General features: G+C 33.0%; 1 protein-coding gene and 1 pseudogene across 3 annotated transcripts; both read right to left on the bottom strand.

Annotated features, from left to right (window-relative positions):
- Positions 1 to 3,120: 3,120 nt before the first annotated feature.
- LOC108993243 (cysteine-rich receptor-like protein kinase 4) lies at positions 3,121 to 7,999 on the bottom strand. Of its 3 annotated transcripts, none has more exons than XM_018968090.2 (7): positions 6,784 to 7,999; positions 5,188 to 5,331; positions 4,887 to 5,068; positions 4,549 to 4,759; positions 3,948 to 4,185; positions 3,713 to 3,863; positions 3,121 to 3,602 (listed from the first exon to the last, which is right to left on the bottom strand). In XM_018968090.2, exons 1-7 carry the CDS (start codon positions 7,880 to 7,882, stop codon positions 3,294 to 3,296), a joined length of 2,334 nt encoding a protein of 777 aa, XP_018823635.1. In that variant the 5' UTR covers positions 7,883 to 7,999; the 3' UTR covers positions 3,121 to 3,293. The 3 variants fall into 3 exon arrangements, with proteins under 3 accessions (XP_018823635.1, XP_018823637.1, XP_018823638.1); XM_018968092.2 differs by having other exon boundaries at positions 5,188 to 5,328; XM_018968093.2 differs by lacking the exon at positions 5,188 to 5,331.
- A 13,472-nt stretch (positions 8,000 to 21,471) lies between these two features.
- Positions 21,472 to 26,153, bottom strand: LOC108993185 (annotated as a pseudogene).
- Between the last annotated feature and the right edge of the window lie 761 nt (positions 26,154 to 26,914).

The following is a 26,914-nucleotide window of genomic DNA, read 5'->3' as shown; positions in this document are numbered from 1 at the left end:
CAACTATGGTGATGGAATGAATATTATGCAAGAAATACAAAGCAGATCAGAGGAATATTTTTCTTTGCAACCATGTTCTAAGATTATATTTTTACCTACATCATCATCCTTACAATTGAAGGCATTCACGGATTCAGATTGGGTAGCATGCCCTGAAACAAGAAAATCAATTTCTGGGTTTTGTGTTTTCTTGGATAACTCTCTTATTTCTTAGAAATCCAAGAAACAAAACATTGTATTAAGATCATCAGTCAAAGCTGAATATAGGGCTCTCAGTTCTACAACATGTGAATTAACTTAGTTATTGCATTGCTTAAAGATTTTGGTATTAATCACACTTTACCAGCTTTACTTTTCTGTGATAGCAAAGCTACTCTACATATAACAGCTAACCTAGTGTTTCATGAGACAGCGAAACACATTGAGATTGATTGCCATTTGGTTAGAGAGAAAATCCAAGCTGGAATATTGCGTACTCTTCATGTGAATTCAAAGTATCAATTAGCAGATTTCTTTACAAAAGCCTTGGCCTCACCATAGTTTATATTTTTCCTTTCATAGATGGGGAGTGATAAATATACACACTTCATCTTGAGGGGGAGTGTTGAACTAGTTAGAAAGTTATTTTATTATGTAACACGTGTAATTAGTCCTTGTATATAAAAGGATAAAGGTTAGTCTTGTATTCATTCAACTCGTTTTTCTCAATCGAAGAATAGCGAATTCTTTTGCAATTTCAATTTCTCGCCTACTGAGTTCTTTAGGTTTTATGTTTGATAGCTTGGAGCTATCATCTTTTCAACAAGAGAAATAATAAACGTCATATTATCATGTGACTCTTACAACTTATAATATTAATGTTTATATATGTAGAATATTTAAGCAATATGAATATTGCTTGAGTGTGTAATGTCGTAATATGTATTTTTCTCCGCATTAAACTATTTAATTCGATCAGATAATTTGAGAGAATACAAGTAGACTAATTAGCATGATGATTTGAAGGCAAATTAGCCTTTAATTAATTAATGCAATGAATCCAATGATCTTTACAATTCGATCTTTTGAAGGAAGGGCCAAGAGAATAGAGAGGGATGCAGCAATTTCACATTGGTGCGTGCTAATATTCTCAACCTCACACCATGACACCATAATATTGCATCTTAAAAAAATCTCTGAAATGATGCAAACGCAAACAAAGATCACCAGATGGATGTTTTTGTTTGTGTTCTTTGTCCTCTATTCAATAAGGCAGCATGCATGCAGCTTGTCGCGCTCACGTGCATGCTGAAAATGATTAAAAAGGAGAAACACAACCATCCAAAGAAAGAAGAAAAAAAAAGTTGGTGTAGATAATCTGATTTGAAAGAGAGATTTTAAAATTTGAATTTTTTAAACTAAATCTTACTATTTAAATGATATGGAGGACGTGCTCTATACTGATTTGATAATAGAATAATTAACTTAAGAGAAAAAAAAGGTTTTATAATTGAGATTTCAAACAACTTTTTATTAACATATTTAGAGATACTCTTTATTTATTAACATATTTATTTATGGTCTCGAAAATTGCCGGATGAAGCAGTCCTAGACTCCTATCCCGTGGGATCCCCAGGTGACAACATATTATATTGTACATTATTTGAACGAATATGATTGCAATTATATGGTGCTTTAATTTCTGTGGGGAATTAATTAATAAAATATCACAACTTAATTAAGAAAATTTGTTCTTGAATCAGAGAAAGTAGTAGGGTTATATATATATAAATATATATGTATGTATACGCACACACATACATATCAATCAAGAGATCACATGATCTCGCAAATAGAATGCAAAAGTAAACGTACTGTTTTTATATGTTTCATATTTTTAAAGCATTGATTGATTGAATGTTCATAGCCTTACCGACACTTCATTTTTTGTCTTGATTTCGGCTTTGCATATGATTTTTTTTTTTTGTTTTTTTGTTTTTTTTTGGGGGGGGGTTGTTTAATTACATGAATAAGCTAGCTAGATCCACATGCCCAATTTTACATGTATAGCTGTTAATCCGAAAGATTGATTATCTAATGAGTAATGCTCAGTCATAAAAAGATTTCACAAAAATAAAGTCACAAACTAACATACTGATTAATTCACGTGATACGTTATTACTTTACAATAAAAATAACTTTAAAATCTAATGTAACATATCAAACTATATCATGATCAGCTTATGACTTTTGTGAAATATCTAATCAATAAAACATGATTTGATCTCTTCAAACATGATATCTAATCACTGCCTCATTTGGTTACGTAATTCAGATGCGATGAGATGAGATGTTTTGTTGAAAGTTGAATAAAATATTATTATAATATAATTTTTTAATATAATTTTTATTTTTGGATTTGAAAAAGTTGAATTGTTTATTATATTTTGTCTGAGAGTTTGGAAAGTTGTAATGATTATATGAGATGGGATGAAATAGTTTGGTTTTGTGTAACCAAACTGGCCAAGTAATTTGACAATTTATAATCATTACAACTTTCCTAAACTCTTACGACAATAAAATAAACAATTCAACTTTTTCAAATTTTAAAATAAAAATAATATTAAAAAAATATATTCTAATAATATTTTATTTAACTTTTAATTTTAATCTCAACTCATTTCATCTCTGCTAAAACCAATAGAGGCCTAAGGTGTCCCATGTACAGTACCTATCACCACTCTAAAAATATCACCTAATTAGGGGGAGATTCCATTAAAAACACAAGAATTAGGGCAGGTTTGGGACATCAACCAAAACATAAAATTCTCATCTCATCTCATCTCATCATTACACCTTTTTCAAATCTTCATACAAAATATTATAAACAATTCAACTTTTTAAAATCCCAATACACATTTTTCAAATCCCAAAACAATAATAATATTAAAACTTAATATTTTAAACTTCAAAACAAAACACAAAATTCTTATCTCACTCCCCAAACCTACCCTTAATCTTGTCGTGTTTAGGTGATGAAGAATTAATATAAGTTATTGTGCTTTGATTTTGACTAATACCATTAGGCCCATTAATAAGTCCAAATAAACTCTGATTAATTTAAGCACATGATTTGGGTAATTGACAATGAAAACTTCAAGCAGTACATTATGATAAGAATCTAAAGTGGATCTTCTACAATGAAAGAACTACATACATATTAGTATATGTATATAACTCTCTCTTAAGAATATGCAGAGTTTTCTCACCAATTATAAAACTATATTTCAGAAGATAAATGGCTTCTTGCTTAGTTACCGGGCTACCATTTGGGAGAGTGTTGTATCATTGATGGAACAATCTTCTAGTTGGAATTGAGATTTAGTTCCCTCATCTCCGTTTCTCTTTATAGAAAAGGCAGGAATTTTGGGGATTATAAGAGCAGCACTCTCACTTTTTAGCATTGAGGAAACCTCCAAAATGGATGGCCTATCAGTTGCATTTTCCTGAACGCATAAAAGACCTATTTGAAGACATCTGATTAGTTTACATGATGAAACTGTATCATCTAGAGATGGATCCATAAACTCCATGCCTTTTCCTGACTTCCACAAGTCATATGCCTGAAATTATAGAAAATTCCCCATACATTAATGTTACTGACCATGATAAGCATAAATTTGATATTTGTTCTTACTTATATATTATGGAAGAGAGTGTTGAACCAACTTACATATTCGAGGAGGTTCAAATCTTCATTTAGACCATAAAAGCAGGCATTCTTCTTGCCACTTATGATTTGTAAGATTAGAACTCCAAAGCTGTAAACATCGGATTTAGTAGAGTATAAACCTTTTTTAACATATTCCGGCGAAACATAACCACTGCAATGGTAAATTGTATACAACAATTAGTCTCGGATGAAAAGAATGCTTAAATTATTCAACTTTAATTGGAAGAATACTCACTATGTTCCCACAATTCGGTCGGTGTTTGCTTCATATTCATCTTTACTGAAAATCTTTGCCATACCAAAATCTGAGATCTTAGGCTTCATTTCATTGTCAAGTAATATGTTGCTAGCTTTCAAGTCTCGATGGATTATTGTCAATCTCGAGTATTCTTGGAGATATAGAAGTCCTTGAGTAATCCCTTCGATTATATGAACCCTCTTTTTCCAATCCAAAAGAAATCGTCTGACACTGTCTGCATCAATTCGATAATGAAATACCAGTTTTCAGAGCAATGACTTGAACAAAGGAGCAAAATGCTAATGATTTCACAAGTACTTTCAGAACAAGAATAATATTTGTCAACCCCCTCTAAAGCTTAAGCTAAAGCTAAGTTCACCTTAATTTATATTTAAACTTAACTCTGGATGGCACTAGCTACCAAGAATAAAAAAAAAAAAAAATTATTTTCTCATACTGCAACTGCCACCACTTTCATATAAGCTGAATTGGGGCACGTGTGGGGCATGAATATTTGTTTCTACTTCAACACTAAAAAATTAAGAAACATTGCAAAACAAATTACATTATGCTAGTTATGAACATATAGGATTCTTACCAAAGAGGTAGAAGTCCAAGCTTTTGTTTGGCATGTACTCGTAGATCAGCATTTGTTCATCCCTTTCGATGCAAAATCCCAAAACTCTCACAAGATTAACATGTTGCAGTTTTGCTGTTAGTGTAACCTCATTCTTGAACTCCTCAAACCCCTGTGTTGAAGCTTTTGAAAGTTTTTTCACTGCTATTTCCTGTTTGCTTGCTAGTACACCCTGCAACGTACACACCCATCCAATGTTAGTGTTATAAAGGTAGAAAATGCGGCATATATGCAGCAGCCCGGTATCTGATAACTAGGCATTGTCTAATTATAGATTACCAAGCACTAAAAAAGTTTACCTTGTAAACAGGACCATATCCACCCTCTCCTAGCTTATTTTCAAATGAAAATTTATTCGTAGCCATCTCCATAACAGCATAACTATAGACTTCAAGATCCGGAACATTGGTGTTTGAGTTTCCAGAAGTTGCTATACCATTTACTTTGGCCTCTTGTCCTTTCCTTGCCTTCGGTACAATCCCTGTAATCGAAGAGGACAAATAAGAGAAAAAATGTTTAAAGATATCAATTTACAATATATGTAGAATTAAGCACAGTATTATTTGAACTCCGAGTTACAACTAGGACAAAAGAAATTACCAGGAGATTTGACCTTTCTCTTCCTCAAATAACACATCACCCACACTGAGCCTAGGAGGAGAACAATCGTAGTACTACTCGAAACCAAGACAATCACTAACAATCTCCCCTTTTGGTTCTGATTTTCATCATCAAGCTCCTCTGCTGATGGTCAAATCATTTCACAATCAGAGATGCAGAAGCATATCGTAAAATTATACAATTTGAACCTTATCATTTACCAATTGTAAAAGCCGTTGATGATGTATTAGCAAAAGGAACTAAACCGGGGTAAGCATAAATGGTTTAATTAATGTCACCAGTTACGTACTTAACTAGAATGATATCTACAAATTATGTATCAGGAATGAATACATTTTGATGAGACGCTACTATGTTCTAATTCCTACCTGCGGCCAGAGAAAGCACCCAATTGTCATCATGGTTGGGTACTTGCCAGAGATAGTAATCAAGCAAACTCATTTCATTGGCATAAGAAACCTTAGTTCAGATAGCTCCACATCATCAAAACCAATTCAAAATGATTCAGCTATGCAGTAATTTTCCACATAAGTGGAATTGTACATTATAGCAGCCCCATATATCCAAATATGATCTTTGATTGGCTTAAAGGTTATATCTACTTCGGTTGTGATGGTTGGACCTGTGGCTGGTGCACATATGGCGTTGTCCTAAGAATCTACAAGATTCCACGCATAGCCATAGAAAGGCAACCCCAAAACCAACTTGCCTGTGGATAAGCCCCTAGAGGTCCAGGTGCTGATATTGAGCTGGCTCGCTGTATCATACAAAGCCGCACGAGCAGCCTGACGTTATCCCGCTTAGGTGCATGGTAGTCATAAGCCATAATATTTAACCAATTCAAGTTACTCTTCATTGACTCTACTGGGAAAAAAACTGATCCTAAATCTGGCGACTAATTAACTGCAGCAGTCGAGAACAGTTGTTGTTGGCTAGAATTTTTAGCCTCGGACTCAGCAGCTACTCGCTACTGAAGAGGTTGCCCATGTTGGTGACATAGAGCTTGTAGTCCCACCCTTTTGTTCATGGTGCATGGACCAGACTACTACAAGCCATTGATAGCTAGCGGGGCAGCTGCATGAATTTAAAGGTCTTGTACATATACAGATCTTTTGGATCTCTGATTCTCTATGATCTCATGTCTATCTTGCCTACTTATTCATTAGTCAAGATCAATTCAATACAGTCGGCGCATGCAGATGGCGCCAGTCATTCATATCCGACCAATCCTGCACATTCATTCTAAATTCCTGAATTTTGCAAAAGAGTCCCACCTTTTTTTTATAAGTCAAAATAAACCATTATATTATTTTTATGTTTACAGGTTGGTTTTACTTTTATTCCCATAAAGTCAGGAAAAGTAATTTTCTTTCCGGTAATTACTTGGTCATTAAAGTAAAGAAAATGAATCCAAAGCAATAAAAATTTGAGAAAATATTGACCAATTGTGACGATGTTCGTTTTAGTTCATTAATCCAAAGCAATAAAAGAAACAGATCACGTGGAATTCAACACATCATATGTAAAAAATAAGACTTATAAATAGATTTTCTTAAGAAATAATATGTAACCAACCTGCTGCTCTAGAAAGCACCCAATTGTCGTCATGGCCGACTTGAAACACGTTGTAACCAAGCAGACCCTTTTGCTTTACATACGAAACTTTAGCTCTAATAGCCTCCACATCGTCGTAATTAATCCAAGTTAACCCGAACGTGCAGTAATTCACCACTGAAGTAGCATTATACCCGCAAACTGCTTCCTGAGCATTGTTTCTAATGAACCATTTGAACCACTTATAGCTCACGGCACCGTCCTTTGTGACCGCCGGACCAGTAGAGGCTGCACCCATTGGATTCTTTTGGGGGCTCAAAAGTGTCCACGCATAGCCATGGTAGGGCAACCCCAAGACCAACTTGCTCGGCAAAAAACCTCTTCTCTTCCACTCATTTATGCCATCATCCGTATTAGCCATGTTCGAAGGGCCATACAAAGCTGCATGAAAGAATGTGACTCTGTCCCTACCTGCAGGCAAATAGTAATTGTACGCTAATACATGTACCCAATCCAAGTTCCTCCTCATGGAATCAATTGGATAAATCACTGAACCCAAAGCTGGTAGACGATTGCCGGACATGACCAGGAGTAACTCTGGCTTGCTTGAATTTTTTGCCTCTGAATTTACAGCAACTCGCCACTCGTCCAAAAGGGTACCGATGTTGGCCATATCCGAGCTATTTCCTGTTGGCTCAACCCCAGAAAGGTCTAAACCTTGAAACCCATAAAGCCTAGCTGTTTCTATGGAAGACTGAACGAAAGAATTTCTGTAAGAGGACTGGTTTATCATTGAGAAGAAGTTTAGCAAAAGCTCTCTGCCAACCCATATCGACAAAAGCGTTGTAACGGACGGGTTCTTGGTTTTTACGTTGTCGGCGAAGGTAGAGAATTGTTGTTCGGTGGAGAAGTTGATGAAGAGGTGGTGGGTGGAGGGGTTAACGAAAGTGAAACCGCATATAAGGTGCGTGAAAAGCTTAGAATTTAAATCGGAAATGAGATTTCCGTCATCCGTATAATAGTAGCCGGCTTTGACCCGTGATTGTGGGGTTGAACAGTGGCATCTGAGAGCGAGATATAGGAGGATGAGGAGGAAGAGGGCAACCAGTTTGGACGACATAGAAGAATGTTGTCAACACATATAACACAAAGGCATGCGCAGGGAAATCCAAGCACTTGAAGATAGAGATGTTCCAGCAGAATTCTGCTGGAGAAAAGTAGTGCACACAGCAAAGCAGGGGATGGACATATCAGTATTCAGTTTCTTAATAATTCTGGTGGGTCCGACATTTTTTGTGTGAATTCTTGTCGGTCCCAGATCCTTTTTTTTCATGTACTTCTAATCCGACAGTCTTACCATCATTTGGATTCATTGACCGACTCAGATCCGACGGCTTGTAACACATGAGTCCTATTTGTAATTTCAATTCGAGATTTGCTACACAACCTCCACCATACTCCACACTCTATATTTTTTTAAATTTTTTAAATTTTTAAAATTTTTTTTTTTGAGTTTATTCTTTTTAAATTATTTATTCATTATTTATATAATAAATATTTAATAAAAGAAAAAAATAATAAAAATTAAAAATAATATGGAGTGTGAAGATTGTATGAATAGTAGGAGGTTTAGTAGATTTTTTTATTTCAATTAAGTAGCTAGAGCAATAAAAGGTTGTATGGTCGTGGGTACATGCCACGTGTTATAATCACTCTGTGGGGCCCGGTGAATTTATATGTGGCCAGTTAGTTGGGCTATAGGTTGTTAAACTTGAATAAAAAAATATAACAGAAAAAATTCAAAAAATTAGAATTAAAATCGTAATGAAAAATTATAATTATATTTATTGCTTTTTGGGATTTTGTGCCTTACTATTAAAGACCTTACACAAGTCTTCTTGCTGAACCATGTTCTCTTATATTTTTAGTTTTAGTGTTTTTAAATTTAAATATTTTTTATCTTAAAAAAATCATCTAATATTTGTAGATCAGACCAATTAGCAAAAAATCCCAATAAAATAGTCACAAAATATTCAAAATTCAAGTTCATCTCATTACTTTCATAACAAAAAGCACACGATTAAATCGATTTTCCTTTTTAAATATATTTTTCTTTGTCTGATTGATTTTCTATTATAATTTAAAATTTTTACATTCCAATAAAAATAGTAGAATAATGTTAAATACAGTCTCTCAAATCTTACGTACTCTTTTAAAAAAAATAGACAAATCTAATACCCACATTAAACTTAATTACTAGGGTTTATATGATCCAGTAATACTCAAAATATAATACCATCAGTTTTACAATCTCTTCTGTATTTTAAGTAATTGTTAAAATTTCTGGTTGGTTTTTAAAGAACTTGTTGACGTCGTGTTTTGCGGGCCTGGGCAACTTCACGCAGGCAGTGCTCAAGCGATCACCTACACAGTAACTAAGAAGGGACTTCGGGGTCCATTGATCCTCCGATACTTAAGTCAGTAATAACAAAGGAGATGATAAACAGTAGTGAAGATAAGAGTGTAAGATGATAGTGTTTGATTATCTTGTTTGCTACCGGTAGTGTCTTATCTATAATTACTAATCAGGTCTCCATGATAGTGAGGTGTTGCATAGTAGTGGATAATATGCTTGTACTGTCGATTTGCCAAGCTGCTCATGTGCCGTCACCTTACCGAGCTGTGAAGTGCTCAGGGTTGCTATGCATTGCTTGAGCCTTGGGTCGCATTGAATGCGGCATGCCTTCTGCTCTAAGCCGCGTTGAATGCGGCACGCCTTCTGTCCCAGGTCCCTTCCATCTCATTAATGTTGGGTGTAATCCGTCGTAAATTCTCTCGTCTGGTGATGAGTGCTACGACCTGGGTCTCCTGCCCAAGCCCTTATCCAGATGTTATTGTCTGACCCAATCCATGTGATGCGGCTGGGCCCTATCTCCGGCCCGATCCAACCAAGACCTCATATATGGGTTGTAACATGGCCTTGCCTTTGGTCCAATATAAGAGATTTTCTCCCTTCACAGAACTAATAAAAAGACTACGAGTTAAAAGAGGTAAAACGTGTCGACCCAGGTGCTTGCGAAGTCAAACTATTGCACTTGTGATAGGAGAGTAGCATACATTCAGGAGTGATTTGGATAGTGGAGATGAGATAGTTTTATATAAAAGTTGAATAAAATATTATTATAATATTATTTTTTAATATTATTATTATTTTAAAATTTGAAAAAATTGAATTATTTATTATATTTTATGTGAAAATTTAAAAATTTTATAACAATGATATGAGATAAAATACTTTCAGTATCTAAAATTACTCATCGCCACATAAATGTTAAATAATAGGAAACCCTGTGGTCCAAGAAATAACCAAGCGAAAGACATGAAAAAAAAATGTACCAAAATAGACATGTCATGCATGCAGCTTTAATTTTGTTTAGATGTTGAATTGAATAGAGTTCTTTATGAATAATAGTGAATTGAGGTAGTAGAGTAAGTTTTGTAAGACCCACATAAAATAAGTTTATTACGTGTTAAGGTTTTATACGATAGTACTAGTTCTCTTTGTACTATTTATGAGTTGGGTCTCAGTGTATATGGCAGTGGTTCTCTTTGTTGAGAGAACAAAAATAGAAGAGAAAATAGCACCAGTGATCTGCTTTATATGTGTGTAGAAGTAATTTCGCGAGATCATTGTCGTTTTGTCTTTCTCCAATATTAACTAGACTTGGATACAATGAGAATGGATCAAAAAATTTGGCACAGCATGCAAACTCGTGGAAAATGAATAGAGATACTCCTAATTGAATTGGATGATGTAATAATTATCATTATGAGAAATGTTTTAACTGTAAATAGATCTCATAAAAGTAAACTTATAAATTGACATGATTTTATATGATACGTTAAATTTATTTTACAATAAAAATAAATCTATAACTTCACGTAGTTTGATGTGCTACATTACATTATAAAATACTTTTATTGTAAAGTAGATCTAACGACGTTCGTATCATATAAAGTCATGTCAATTTATGAGATCTCTTTATGACTAAAGAGTTTTTCTCTAATTATAGAGAGAAATAATAAAGTCCTATTATGTGTGTCTTCCAACTTATAATATTAATGTTTATGTATGTAGAATGTTTAAGCAATATGAATATCGCATGAGTATATAATGTCGTAATATGTATTTTCCTCCGCATTAAACTGTTTAATTTGATCAGATAATTAGAGAGAATACAAGTAGACTAAGCATGACGATTTGAAGGCAAATTAGCCTTCAATTAATTAATGCAATGAATCCAATTAATGATCTTTACAATTTGATCTTTTGAAGGAAGGGCCAAGAGAATAGAGATGGATGCTGCGATTTCACATTGGTGCGTGCCAATATTCTCACCCCATGACACCATAATGCATCTTCCAAAATCTCTGAGATGATGCAAATGCAAACAAAGATCCATCAGATGGATGTTTTTGTTTGTGTCCTTGTCCTCTGTTCAATAAGGCAGCATGCATGCAGCTTGTCGCACTCACGTGCATGTTGAAAATGATAAAAAAGGAGAAACACAACCACCAAAAGAAAGAGGAAAAAAAAGTTGGTGTAGATACTCTGATTATTTGGAAGACAGATTTTAAAATTTGAATCTTTCAAATTAAATCTTATTATTTAAATGACGTGGATGACATGCCTTATACCGATTTGATAATAGAATAATTAACTTAAGAAAAAAAAAGTTTTATAATTGGTATTTCAAACAACTTTTTATTAACATATTTAGATATACTCTTTATTTATTTATTTATTTGCTATGAAGCTGATGTTGTATTCAACTTTTTCAAATTTTTTTAAAAAATTAATATTAAAAATATATATTCTAATAATATTTTATTTAACTTTAATTTTAATCGATCTCAACTCATCTCATCTCATCTCTATGAAAATAAACAGAGGCCTAAGGTGTCCCCTATGCAGTACCTATCACCACTCTAAAAATATCACCTAATTAGGGGCAGATTCCATTAAAAACATTAGAATTAATCTTGTCGCGTTTAGGTGTTAATATAAGTTATTGTGATTTGATTTTAACTAATACCATTAGGCCTATTAATCAGTCCAAATAAACCCTTATCAATTTAAGCACATGATTTGGGCCACTGTCGATCGTCAGATGTTTGTCAATATTAAACCAACAAATGAAATTAGTCAACACCACTAATAATCCAAACTATACTAGTGGACAAGGAACATACACATCAATTATACATATTTCAACCTAGACAATATTTCAAGTTTATAATATTATTATTCAATTTTTTTTTCCTTATTTTTCAAAATTTCATAAAATATTTTAACTCAAACTATTTCACTATCATTCACAAATCATTTCACTACTATGTACATATTTTTTATCTCATCTATGTAACTAAACGAGACCTTATTCTATGCGTATGTATCAGCTTTATACATAGATTTATTTTTCCTTTACTCCCAACTTTGGTCTTTTAAATTGTTTTCTCTACTTGAGTTGGGCAGACAGATAGAGAAATAACGTTCTTCATTCTAGATTTTAGAGTTATTCTATTATCAAGTCAGAGTAGAGCATACCATATTCTATATCATTTAAATAATAAAATTTTATTTGTAACATTCAAATTTTATATTTTATATTTTTAATCAAATTATGTCATGTAAACACTGTACTTGGCCATGTGCTTTACATACAGATTTGATAATAGGATTTTTCTAGATTTTATCATTTTCAATTGCATACTATACTAGCAATCCAGTATATTTTACGTAACTTTCATTTAAATTATTTTTTGATAAGTAGTTTTCATTTGAATTATTAACATATAAAATTATTTAAAGTATGTCATTATCAATAAATACGGATAAATCTATTGTCTAGGACTCTATACAACAACCGTACAAAATAACAAGAAAGGCATTTGTGATGAGTCATGACTATACCCTAATGTCATGAAAGTCATATATATATATATATATATATTGTCACGCACATTGATCACTTCATACAAAAATGGATAACTGTTTTGAATGATGTGATGCGCCTTTTTCCACCGTATAATACTGGTATGCTCTTGCTCCCCAAGAAAAACAAAAAAAAAAAAAACAAACATGCTACATTAATCCGTGCTATACACGTCTCGATATCTTTATATATAATAAAGGCTATGAGACGGAGTAAACGGAAAATCTTGTTTTCCTTTTACTTTCTGTTAAATGAACGTTAGCTTATGTTACTGCATCTCAAAATTTTTTTATCATTCAGATTATAATATTTTTTCATTTGCATTGTCTACTTTTTCTCTTCACAGATTGTCAGGTTCCTTTTTGAATGCTTTCTTTTTGAATGCTTTCTGCTTTCTACTTTTTGAATGCTGTCTACTTGTCAGATTATGATAATTTTGGGATTTCTAAGACTCTGACCAACGTCAAACACCAAAAATAAGTTTAGCTCAAAACTCAAATTGCCAGATTATGATACTTTTGGAATTTCTGGGGGCGCTGACCGACATCACACACAAAAGCAAATTTAGCTCAAAACCCAGATTGAAACCTATATATATAAATAAAAATATATCTTTATAATCACTTGATCTCGATCCTTTCTTCATTAGGCTAGGTGCTCTCTGATCATGTAAAATATAGTCTTCTCAGAAACTCAAATTAATGAGCTCTGACTCGATGCCTATCCTCACATCGATCACATTCTCTGTCGGTTTTTTTTCTTCAGCAGGTTGTTGGCTTGTGATACCTTTTCACTTATGCGGGTTGAGTTGTCTTGAAAAAAATAATATAAAAAATAAGGAACCATTAAGAAAACACAGAAACATTAAAAAAGTTGTAAAAAAAAAAATAAACAAACTCTAACAAACATATAAAAAAACACAAAAACTATTAAAAAAATATTCTTAATCAGTGTTTTCCCATATCTGGTTTGGAAAAATAATTCATAAAAAAACCAATAAGAAAAAACACAGAAAAGCATAGAAACCATTAAAAAAAATTCTTAATCAGTGTTTTTCCATATCTGGTTTGGGAGTTTTTGAGTTTTTCTTTTTTCATGTTTGTTTTGCTGTTTTTGAAATGTAAGAAGTCGCCTCTCCTCCATTACACTTTAAAATACTGTTTTGAGAGGAGAAACCACATTATTTTGAGACGAGAAACCAGAGTGTTTTGAGAGGAGAAACCAAACCACCTGATATTCCGAAATTGAGGATCATAGGTATTCATCTTTGGCAACATTCAGTGTTCAACCTATTTTATGTTTTTGACTTCTCATATATTCTCTTCTCTTCTATTTTTTTCTCTTACTGGTTGTTAATGTTTACTATTAATTTTTTTACAGCTGCTTTCCCAGTTGTCTAAGGTGTTCTTGGCTGGAGATTTCTCAAGCTATAACTTTCTGGCGTTTGATCATTGTGAGTCCATGGTTATTTAGTGTGGTGTTTTCTAATGGTACATGCAGTGCTTTTTCTGTTTTCTATTTCCTATAAACCTCAACAGATGTTTAGATGGTGTGCATACATCACATAATCTATTTGCCATTCTACTCAATTGATAAAATAAATATTGGCAAATAGATTATTGCCATACTCAACAGATGTTTAAAACCAAAGTACTAATCTGAAACTAGAAAAGAAAAAAAAAGTTGAAAAACTCATGCTTTTACTCGCCAAAATTCACTACACGTTTTTCATTTTTTTTTTGTTTGCTGTGTCACAGATTTATTGTTTTTTATTTTTTCCTGTTTCATGTTTACTTTATTTTTTCTATTGTGGATCTGTATTTGAAGAGATGGTGTCCACTCTCAATCTACATTAAAACCAAAGTACTAAAAAGGAAAACAAAAATAGAAAAACTGATGTTTTTATCCGTCAAAACTCACTGCCCATTTTTCATTTGAAGCCCATAATTTCAAAAAACTCAAGCACCTTAAATAGTCCAACTAACATCTCAACAGCAAACAAAAACTTGATGTATATTTTCTACATTCACACATCCGTTGTATATTTTTTTACAAAACTCGATCTTAACAGTTCAAATCATCCAACATCTCAACAGCAAACAAAAACCCGATGTATATTTTCTACATTCACACATCCGTTGTATATTTTTTTACAAAACTCGATCTTAACAGTTCAAATCATCCAATTTTGTCGTGGGAATTAGTTCTAACGCAATCAAACCTAGGTGGAGGGCATCTAAGAAATGTATAAAAATCGAAATTTTTTTAATTTATTTCATGAACAAACACTCGGATCTGTAAGAGAGGCAAAAGGAAAATCAATTAAATCCAAAACTCAAAACAAAAAAGTTTGGGAGAAGGATAACGAGAAATTTTCGTACCTTATTTTAATCCGAAATTGAAGCAGCGGCGTCAAAGCGAGGCAGAGGCGGCACGGCGACACAGAGACGAGAGAGTGAGACGAGGGAGTTGAGGAAGGGAGTGAAAACAAAAAGAAAATCGAGTAAATGCAAAACTCAAAACAAAAAATTTTAGGAGAAGGATGGGGGAAATTTTTGTACCTTTTCTCAATCGAAAATTGAAGAGCAGGAGAAGGAAGAGGCGGCACGGCCGGCGACGTAGAGGCGGCACGGTGATGCAGAGGCGAGAGAGTGAGACGAGGGAGCTGAGGAAGGGATTGAAAAGGGAGAGTACGACGCGGGGGGGTGGGAATGGAGAAAAGATTAGGATTTTTATCTAAACATAGCAAAACGGCAGTGTTTTGGAATTGGCCTTGGATCCCATCTGCACACGGGCTGGGCCCTTCACACACACACTCCGGCCCAATAATAATAAAAATTCATCCAAACACTTCACATAACCTCCCAACAAAGAAAGCCCAATCCGAAAAACTAATACACAATACAAAATATAAAGAGGATTGTTATTCATAAGCCCATACATCACACACCAAAAATGATGCATCGTAGTAAAAATATCAAAGGACTCATATTTAGAACTGATATTGTTGTTGTTTTTGTATTAAACTTATCTGAGACAACTTTACTAAAACTATCGATGTTATAATATGTGTTGGATTATTTTATATTCTAAACTAATGTACTATAAATATCGATATCTCACTGAACTAGGCAAACGTGCTTTGCACGTTGTTCCGACCTAGTATTTAGATTCGTGTCTATTTTTTAGGTGATTAGACCGCATGACTTATTCTACAAAATAACACCTCTTGTCATTTGAATAAGACATTTATTTGGAAAATTAAATATTTTGCGAGAAATAATTGAACTTATCTCTATCTAAGTTGTCAATTGGCACATCTTTATAGTAAGAGAAGCTTGAAAACAATTGTCCTATACACTCATAATTCTCTTTTTCAAGGAATGTTAAATACAATTTTAAGATGTACATATTATGTGCACTTTTTTTAAAAATAAAGAAGATTTATTATTAAAAAAATAATTTTTTTTATTTAAGTCCCAAATTAAATTATTTTTTTTAATAGAGTGTGCGAGACTTACGTATCCTAAAACTGTAAATATAATTTTTCTTTTGGACAATTACGTGCCACTTTCTCTTTTTGGTTTTTATTATATATTTTTTTTATTATTGAAATAGATGTTTTAATTTCATATTACATTTTTTGAGGTTAAGTTGTGGAGAGGAGGTGGTCCTAAACTCCTGATTACAAGTGCAAATTATGCCTTATTCTGAAAAAAAAAATCACTTATTTATTTATTGGAAAACTCTCAAGTGGCAAGTGGGTATGGAGAAAGAGTAATTCTGCATATAATTTTAAAGTGCGTAAACGTCGCGTAATTGTTTTGAAAAAAAGTGAAGTTTATTGTTAAAAAATTAATTTTTTCATATGAATCTCATATTTTATTCATTTTTTTAAAACGATTTTGTAACGATTACTTAATTCACAATTATAAATATATTTTCTTATAAAGAAATATGAAAAGGTAGATATAAATCAAATAATAGAGCAAGAAAGGGACTCAGCTGATCTAGAAGTACTAAATAAATATATAGGCCACATATTTATAATATGATGAGCTATCATGCAAAATGGCCACTCAAATTCAACTCTATCAGCTGATAATTATTGATTACGCTGACAATATCATAAATACATTTACCTACCATTTAGCGTGCAAGTTCTTCCGGATGAAAATTAAGATAATTGAAAATAAAAGGCAATGTTGCAAATAAAATAAATAAATAATATATATATGTTTTGCTATTTGTTATTTCTACACATCACACATCATATTTTTTTAATTTTTTTATTCTTCTTAAATTTATTAAATTTATCTACTCATCATCTATATATCACATATTTAATAAGAGAAAAAAAATATAATTAAAATTATATCAATTTACAAGTTTATTTATATAGAATCTATTTATGATTAAAGTATTTCTCTTCTCATGTAATTTTGTGCCAAACATGAACTTTTGCTTGCAACTTTCTTTTTGCCAAATCTTTCTGCAGACAATTGAAAATTATTGTTCGTTAATATTTTCAAAATTAGAAAAAATGTTTTCCAAAATCTCAACTTGCATGAATGGGTCTTCCGTATTTAATGCATGCACCTATATTTTCTTCCTCACATAATTGATTATGCTGACAATATCATAAATACATTTACCTACCATTTAGCGGGCAAGCTCTTCCACATGAAATAATAATATAATTGAAAATAAAAGGCAATGTTGCAAATAAAATAATTAATTAATTAATTAATATTATGCAATATATATGTGTGTAGAACTTAGGGTTGAGCAAAAATCCACAATTCGACTCCAAATCCGACTCTGACTTGTCAGAGTCGGAGTCGGAGTTTTTTCTCTATTGGAAATCAGAGTCGGAGTCAAAATCAGAGTCATTGACGAACCGACTCTGGCTCCACTCCGATCTGCCTCCGACACTCCGCCTCCGACTTGACCCTCCGACTCTGCCTCCGTCTCCGCCTCCAATTTTATTTATATTTTATAAAAAGATATGTGTTTTTTTATATGTTAATCATTTAAATTTTATACAACTATATCTTATATAGTTAGTTAAACTCAATAATATACTACTTAAATAATATATTTATACTATAATATATAGACTAAATTGACTAATAAATAATAATAGTATAGTATATGACTATATGTAAATATCATACTATTACAAATTTACAATATTACTACCATGTTACATGTAAGTTGTAAAAATTAATAATGTATAAATATAATAACATGTAATACTAATGTATATATAATATACTATAAACACTAAGATGCATAATAACATCAACATGTAATACTAATGAATAAACACTAATCTATAACTAATACTAATATAGTTATGCTAAATTACTATAACTAATACTAATGTAGTTATACTAATCACTATAACTATATATAGTATTAATATCACTATTAGTATAATATATAGTATTAATAATAACTAATACTAATACTAATATATTAATACTATTAGTGTATTACTAATATTTATATATATTAATATATATATATCAAGTATAAGAAATTAGAGATTTAATATATATATATAATATTAAATTACTAACATACTAATAGTATGATACTATAGTATTAGTAATATACTAGAAGATATAATAATAGACTAATAGTATATTATAGTAATACTATATTATATATAAAATAGTAAGACTATTTTTTGAATCTTCATTTCGGATATAGTGCTCTTTTTTTTAATATTCATATATAATAATACATATATCATATAGTTTTTATGAATCTTCATATATATGTATATAATATATATAATTAAAAATAGATTCATAGTAATTATAATAGTATACTATAGTAACTATATGGTGCTTTTTTTTTTAATCTTCATTTCGTATACGATGCCTTTGTTTATTGTAGTGATTAGTTGGATGTGGATATGGAATCATGGATGATGGGAGTACATGTAAAAATAAGACTTTCTTTTTATTTTTAATTTTTGAATGCATGTTAGTATATTACTTATTTTATTTAGTTGTATTCTTTGTTATAATCAAAAGTTTAATAAGTTTAGATTGTAATTTTGAGAAAATTGAAATTTGAAAGCCCACATTTAAAAAAAAAAAAAGTGGGTCAAATATGAAGTTAAAAAGATAAAAAAAAAAAGAGTCCAAAAATCCGACTCCGCTCTAACAAGTCGGAGTCGGAGGCGGAACGGATTCTCTATATCGCGGAGTCGGAGTCGGAGTTAGAGGTCGAATCCGACCTCCGACAAAGTCGGAGTTGGAGTTGGAGGTTGGGCCCTCCGACTCCAAAGTGGTCGGTGCTCAGCCCTAGACTAGAACCCTATCGTCATGATTCTCATGATCATCACCAGCTTGTGGCATGATTCTCATGATCACTTTGACTACATCATTCACCTAAATAGTTTTCATAAAAGTAAACTCACATACTAACGTGATTTCATATTTTAAATATATATATGTTCTATATATTTTGTTATAATAAAATAATTTTACAATCTAACGTATCACATCAACCTATATAAGTTTACGAGTTTATTTTTATAGAATTTTTTATGATTAAAATATTTCTCTTCTCATGTAATTTTGTGCCAAACATGAACTTTTGCTTGCAACTTTCTGTTTTTATCTTTCTGCATACAATTGAAAAATATTGTTCGTTAAATATCTTCGAAAATTAGAAAAAATGTTTTCCAAAATCTCAACTTGGGTCTTCCAATAAGTATTTAATGCATGCACCTGTATATATTTTCAATTCTTTCCCCACATAGTTTTCCGTGGGGTACGTTCGTTGAATGCTGTCCATGATCATGATATTGTGCAGCTAAGCATATGCAAAAGAAGTAAAGTCTTCAAAAGTATTCAAAACTCTCAGACTAGTAGAAAGCATGGAGTCCCACACGCATGCAATCATCTCATGATCAGTCTTCTCGACATTATTAGGGCTAAATTATTAGTAATCACAAGCAGAGCTAGCTAGCTAGCATTAATGGAGGTGGATCGATGATCTATCTGGTTCTAGGCTGATCTAGGTTAACTAGGAATATTATCATATTAAATTCTTCAATTCCCAGCTTTTGGGGGACTTTAATTAGTTAGTTAAGGCCTTAAGGGCTAAATTCTTCGATTATTATTTTTTCTACTTTTTATAAAAAGTTAAACTTATTTCAAATATATTTACATTTAATTCAATTTACTTTATGTATTAATTCAAATATATATCTCAATTTATTTACATTTAAACACGTGTCAATAAGATTCATAAAATACTAATATTTATAGATAAACTCAAATTATCTAAGACCATCTCAATATTCAAACGTATCCTAATCAAAGTTAATTTTTCTATGTTATTGATTAGTGTATGGCTAAGATCATCTCCCAGATTGAATGGAGGCATTCTCCATTTTTATGTTCACATGTAATTTTCTTCTCAAATAATATTTTGACATGAGACTCCCCCCACCTCCCCAAAAAGATTTTGAATACAAGCTTCCTTAGAAAATTACAAAAAGATTTGAATGACCCTTTAACCTCCATTAAAAAAAAAAAAAAGAAGAAGAAGAAGATCAGAAGTCCTCTCTCCATTACCCTCTAAAAATCTCTAAAAAAACAAAATCTCTTCATCTCAAAAAATGTTTCTTTTTTCATCTCAAAATTTCAACCCCAAAAAGTTTTTAAATGTCAAATTAAAAGACATTTTATAAAGCCAAGGACATGATTTTTCTCTCTAGTATCATCTTTTCAATTCATTCGATTCATTTCTTGCTCTTTTCCAAAACCATAATTTTAATGAAAATATCAAGTTATGAGTACTGTTACAATATAAGTTATGCCAACCCTGAGATATATTTCTTGACTGATCTATTATAAGTGATTGTACGATTTCGAACCAGCCCAAAATATTTAAGAACCCTTCTTGTTTTAAACATATCAATTATATAGACATCCTAAAGCCCAACACATATTCAACATTTCCGGATGAATTCAAGGCCATGTTCTATTTATCTATTCTGAAGTAGACAGCGGTTGATCAGGTTGCCCCCGCGCAAGATCATTACCAACGTTGTTGAAATTGGGTGTCTTATTGTAGAGTAAGGTTTTGTTACATTAGTTGATTATAATGACGGTGAACATATTAGAATTTTCAATGATTTGAAATTATGGGATCCGTGTGGGTGTGAAAGATTTCGCAAAAATAAACTAAAATAATTGACGTAACTGATTAGAGCATTTCCCTTTATATATATTTATGTCATATTAGCCAGCTGCACATGATTTTTAGCATAGATTATAGCTTCGTTTGTTTTCATAACTCATTTCAACAAATAATGCTATATATAGTCATGAAGTGCGCAAGTACCGTGCAGTCACTTTAAAAAACAGTAAAATCTACTATGAAAAAATTAATTTCTTTTCATGTGAATCCTATATTTATTATTTTTTTTAAAATGACTGTACAACACTTGCACATTCACGATTGCAAGTATCATTTCTCTTTTATTTAACTTTTAACTTTTATTTCAACTTATCTCATCTGTGAAAATATTTTAACAATATTTTAGGAATACTTGAAGCAGCCGGCTATTCGGGATGCTGTAGCTGTTCCAATTACTCAAAATCAATTATGTCAAAGAAAAACTAGAGAGAGAGAGAGAGAGAGAGAGAGAGAGAGAGAGCAATAGGATGGGCATCTGGTTCCAGACAGGTAGCTGCTCTCTAGTAATTTAAGGTTCATCTCACTATAACATAAAGAAAGTTTACATACAGAAAATTAGAGCAGCATCCAACATTCAGTATCCCAATCAATTAATTCTTGACCCTTTTAGGCGATTTAAAACCATCAAAACTGAGTCCACCTATCTATGAAGCATAATTAACCCATCCAAAGTTTTAAACGAGCTGGTCTACAGAGCTGGAGAGTAGCTAAGTACCTCAAACTAATGCATCAGTACCAAGTGTTAGCGCTGATTGTTAAAGGGTCAGTCATGGATTCTTAGTTTGGTTGACAATAAAGTTCTCTTCAGGTTGCTTTTGCCACAAATAATTTGCAGCTTCTATCCACTGTGGATGGACCAAAAACTTCTTATGTTTCACTGCCCAACGAGATTTCTCTGTTCCAGCATCTGTTGAGACCACGTGCGTCACGGATGGATCGAGCTCTTTCAAACATGTAGCTCCCAAACTCTCTGCCATCTTCCAGAGAAGGTGATTATCAGCCTGGAATCCGGTGGGAAACACACGGCTGAAGACAAGTTTACAGCCCTTCAAGACTTCCTTCCTAATCGTTTTCAGCACCTGCAGAGAATGACATACAGGAAAAAATAAATTATTAATGAGAAAATATTCAACAATTTATGAAAGAGATGAAGTCATCGACAATGAACATTATTGAAGCTCACCTACAACAGTTTAAAGCTGATGCAAGGCCAAGAAAGGGACCCATAGGATTGGGATGTTACTTATAAAAAAAATAAAAAAAAGAACCATATGATTGGGATGCATTACTTCAGATTAAGTACTATCCAATAGGCCAGAACCCATGCCAGATTAAGTGGAACCCAGCCAAAAGCAGGAGGGAGTGAGAGGGAGGGAGGGAGGGAGGGAGGGAGATAGATGTTGGTAGAAAATAAGAATCTAACCAACGCATAAGACACCAAATCATCCAGCTTTAATATATTTAAAAAATCCTTCATTCCGCACTTTTTTATAATCCCATAATATGGGACTCTATTGATATCATCCTCGTGGAAGGACTACTAGATTTTACTAATTGACGTGAGCTTGCCAGTGGAGAACAGGACTAAAGAACAAAATATAGGACACTTGAAAAGAAAGCTTAGAATGAAATTAGTCATGTTTTGGTTGTCAAGAAGACGATTACCTGCCTCACATCTCTGTCAACAAGATTCCCCTCAAGTTCCTACCAGAAGGTTCCCCCATGTTAAAACATTACACAACAAAACTTTAACAACAATAATCAATCAAGAGAAACAAAAAGGGACATACATCAAAGAACATCCCATGGACACGCTTAAGAACCTTAAGAATAGTTACAAGTGCTCCATCTGTCTCACTTTCATCATTCTTCAACTCAGAAAGAGATTTACAGTTGAAGCCAAACTGGTGACAACTTGAAGCAAAGAAGTGATATCTTTCCATCAGTATCAAATTGTCCTTGTGCTTTGTCCATGCCTACAATAATGCATAGCAACCTTTTAATTCTAGCTAGACTAGCCTATAGTAACAGGATTATTATGGTCCGCAAAAATCTACCAAGATAAATCGCAAGTTCAAAGAAACAGAAATGAAACCCAGTGAATCCGATAAAATACAATGTATCTTTTACCATCCATCCATCTTTGAAGCAAGAATGAGCACACCATATCAAAGAATGAAGCACAGGCAAGCTGGCACTACGAAACACTTCATAAAATTTCCCATTCAGCTCATTTGTTGCAATAATATCTTTACACAGAGGGAGTGGGTGCATACTTTTACCGCTTCAGACAGATCTCTATGGGTTTGCAAAGAGCATCTATATACGCCAGGAGAAAACTAATGGAGAAAGCTCCTTTTTATTTTGAGGGATTTCACTATAAAAAATCATTGTAACCATCACACAATATGGAAAAAGAAACATTTTCCTTTCTTTTAAGAAAGCACATTCCCTACCATCACCTATTGTGGGGAGAAGAGGGGTGAAGGGAAGGTGACACACAGAAGGAAAACTTCAGGACTGGTTTGCACATGTGATAATTACACCAGATTAATAATGCAAATTAGCTGATCACAAATGTACCTGCATTCACCTTATCATCAAGAATAAGAACAGCACTTTCTTGCCCCAGCACAACATCAAGACCTTTTCGATGTCTATGGGTGCCATCATCACGTGATATAACTCTAGAACTGAAGTACTCTCTTTGAGGATCAAGCAGCTTGGCCATTTCCAATGCATAGGCCAGGTCACCCATTGTATAAATGTACATCTCAAACAGTTCACTTGCTTCTTTTAAAAATGCACGAACAAAGGGCTTAACTTGGTCATCATATGCATAAAGCTCAGCATGAAGAGACTGCCTTTTGAGACATCTGTCCATTTCATAATTATTGAATTACATAAGGCAGCAAGCACAGAAATGTTCCTAATATTCCCAGAAAGTCTAAGAAAATTAACTGGCATAACCAAACTCAATTTTATTAAAAACAATTAAAAAAAAGCTGTCATATTCTGTGGCAGCAGCAGGTTGAGATAAGTAAAAGCTAACTATTAACCTATCAAATTCACAAGAAGTGGTTACAGAAATATGAAATAAATGGTTAGAGCCAAAAACCAATCTCAGTAACATTCTGAAATGCTTATTTACACTACCAAAACACACTCACATAAAAAGGGTTACAGAAATACCTTGCAATGAATCTGTTTGGCTCTTTAGATATTCCTCTTGTGGTGACATATGTATAAGTTGAGTAGAATTTAGCAGTGTATGATCTAGATCAAGGACCAAACAAAGCTTCTTATGGCGTAATAAATTCGTCATGTCTGTGTTTCTCAATCTGACAATTTCATCATTCTCAAGCCTAAGTCCCTACAAATACAGACGTTGCACAGGCTCAAACCATATTCCATTTGAGACTATAAAACATCACTATTAATCAGGAAATCTTACTCTTGCATGTTTGGAAAAATGGATAAAAATTCTTAAGTTGGTTACATCTCTCCAGTTCTGATTTTAAAATTCTTTCGTATTAGGGGATCGGTAGTTTGTGGATGAAAGGTCGCAGCCAATTGGCAGTAGATAATGCCACAACATATTGGAAGCTTTCACAAGTACTTGAAATAATGTTTTCCAATATGCAGCAAAGGTAACCAAAACCCATAATTACCAAACATAATGAATGCATACCTTGTGAACGTGCCCAAACGTCACGCCAGAATCTGCATCGAACCTTTGCCCACACAGTGTACACATCTCTCCAAAAGAACCAGGATGCATACAAGCCTCCTTCTTCATGGATGCTTCTGCAAAAGATAAAACATTCCTTATAAATTCAGTTCAACCAAATAGCATAAATCTCAGATGAAAGTAAAACTCAGTAATGCACATCCAGTGTGTCGTTTTCCAGGGAGTTTTCATAAATGATATGGAAGATGGCACACACACATAGAAGGATACAAAATATGGCAGAGTGATGGCTCTGCTGGGTTGCATATAACAGTGTGTGAATGTAGGTTTAGTATGTACATTTATACATAGACTCCACAAAAGCAGCGCTTCAAAATGAATAAGAAAAGAAATATGTAGGAATCTATACAGTATAATTATGAAGCTATGCAACCAGAAATCAGATTGGTATGACGAAAGGTAGCAAATAACCTTCTGATAAGTTGGTCTGGTGCTGTCTTTCCCAATATTTGGCTGGGGGGATGTTAAAAGGCATTTCTCACAAACTTCTGCCGCCAGAGAACTATTTAACTAAATGAGAGAATTTACCTGCGGTTTGTTCTAGAGAGGGTGCAAGTGAAGTTGGGTCCTGAAGCTCCTCTATGTTTTCCATCTTGTCAACTTTGCGCCTTTTTACCCTGCCAGTTAATGACAAAAAAAATAAATATATACATATATATGTATTCCAAACCGAAAAATCCCAAAAGCCAACAGAGAACCTACCTTTGCGTTTCAAGCTGATCGGAATCTTCAGCTTCTTCAGAAGAACCGGAATCAAGTGATGCATCAAGGAACGCTGCAAAGTCATCGCTGCTCGAAGAGTGCGCCGGAGAATCGGTCACGAGGCTCATCTGCATTTATTATGCGCAATCCACCAAACATAACCAAATGGATTCCATGAGTCATAAAAATAAAATGACCAGGGTTGCTTTCAAGTTTTCTTTTTATAAGAAAACATGTATATTTTTCATAGAATCAACCTCAATCCATTCGTTTTATGCAAAATCTAGCATAGGAACCCTGCTTACTTGAACTTTTAAATTTCTTAGAATTTCGTTACAACAGTGCAAAAGAAATATGAATCATCACTTGTAAAATAATGACATAACCTGTGTAAATATCCAATTGTACGTAACTATTTAATTAAGCACACGCTTTCCAATTAAAAGCTGAAATGCCTAAATAACCTAGACTACATTTACCTATAATCATAACCTAAAAATCATCTCAACCAAACACTCTATTTCCCTCTTAAGAATCTGCAGAAATTTCTCACCAATTATGAAACTATATTTCAGAAGGGAAAGGGCTCCTTGCTTAGTTACCTGGCTACCATTTGGGAGAGTGTTGTATCATTGACAGAACAATTTTCTGGCTGGAATTGAGATTTAGTTCCCTCATCTACGTTTCTTTTTGTATAAAAAGCAGGAATTTTGGGGATTGCAAGAGCCACACTCTCGCTTTTTAGCATTGAAGAAACCTCCAAAATGGATGGCCTATCAGTTGCATTTTCCTGAACGCATAAAAGACCAATTTGAAGACACCTGATCAGTTTACATGATGAAACTGTATCATCTAGAGATGGATCCATAAACTCCATGCCTTTCCCTGACTTCCATAAGTCATATGCCTGAAATTACAGAAAATTCGCCATACATTAATGTTACTGACCATGATAAGCTAAATTTGATTTTTGTTCGTACTTGTATATTATAGAAGAGAGTGTTGAACCAACTTACATATTCGAGGAGGTTCAAATCTTCATTTAGACCATAAAAGCAGGCATTCTTCTTGCCACTTATGATTTGTAGGATTAGAACACCAAAGCTGTAAACATCAGATTTAGTAGAGTATAAACCTTTTTTAACATATTCCGGCGGAACATAACCACTGCATTGGTAAATTGTATACAAAAATTAGTCTCGGATGAAAAGAATGCTTAAATTATTAAACTTTAGTAGGAAGAATGCTCACTATGTTCCAACAATCCTGCCAGTGTTTGCTTCATGTTCATCTTTACTGAAAATCTTTGCCATACCAAAATCTGAGATCTTAGGCTTCATTTCATTGTCAAGTAATATGTTGCTAGCTTTCAGGTCTCGATGAATTATTGTCAATCTTGAGTATTCTTGGAGATATAGAAGTCCTTGAGTAATCCCTTCGATTATATGAACGCTCTTTTTCCAATCCAAAAGAG

This window comes from Juglans regia, chromosome 15 (genome assembly GCF_001411555.2).
Source record: "Juglans regia cultivar Chandler chromosome 15, Walnut 2.0, whole genome shotgun sequence".
Taxonomy (NCBI): Eukaryota; Viridiplantae; Streptophyta; class Magnoliopsida; order Fagales; family Juglandaceae; genus Juglans; species Juglans regia.
The sequence above is the reverse complement of the archived record's forward strand: the minus strand, read 5'-3'. Positions and strand labels throughout refer to the sequence as shown.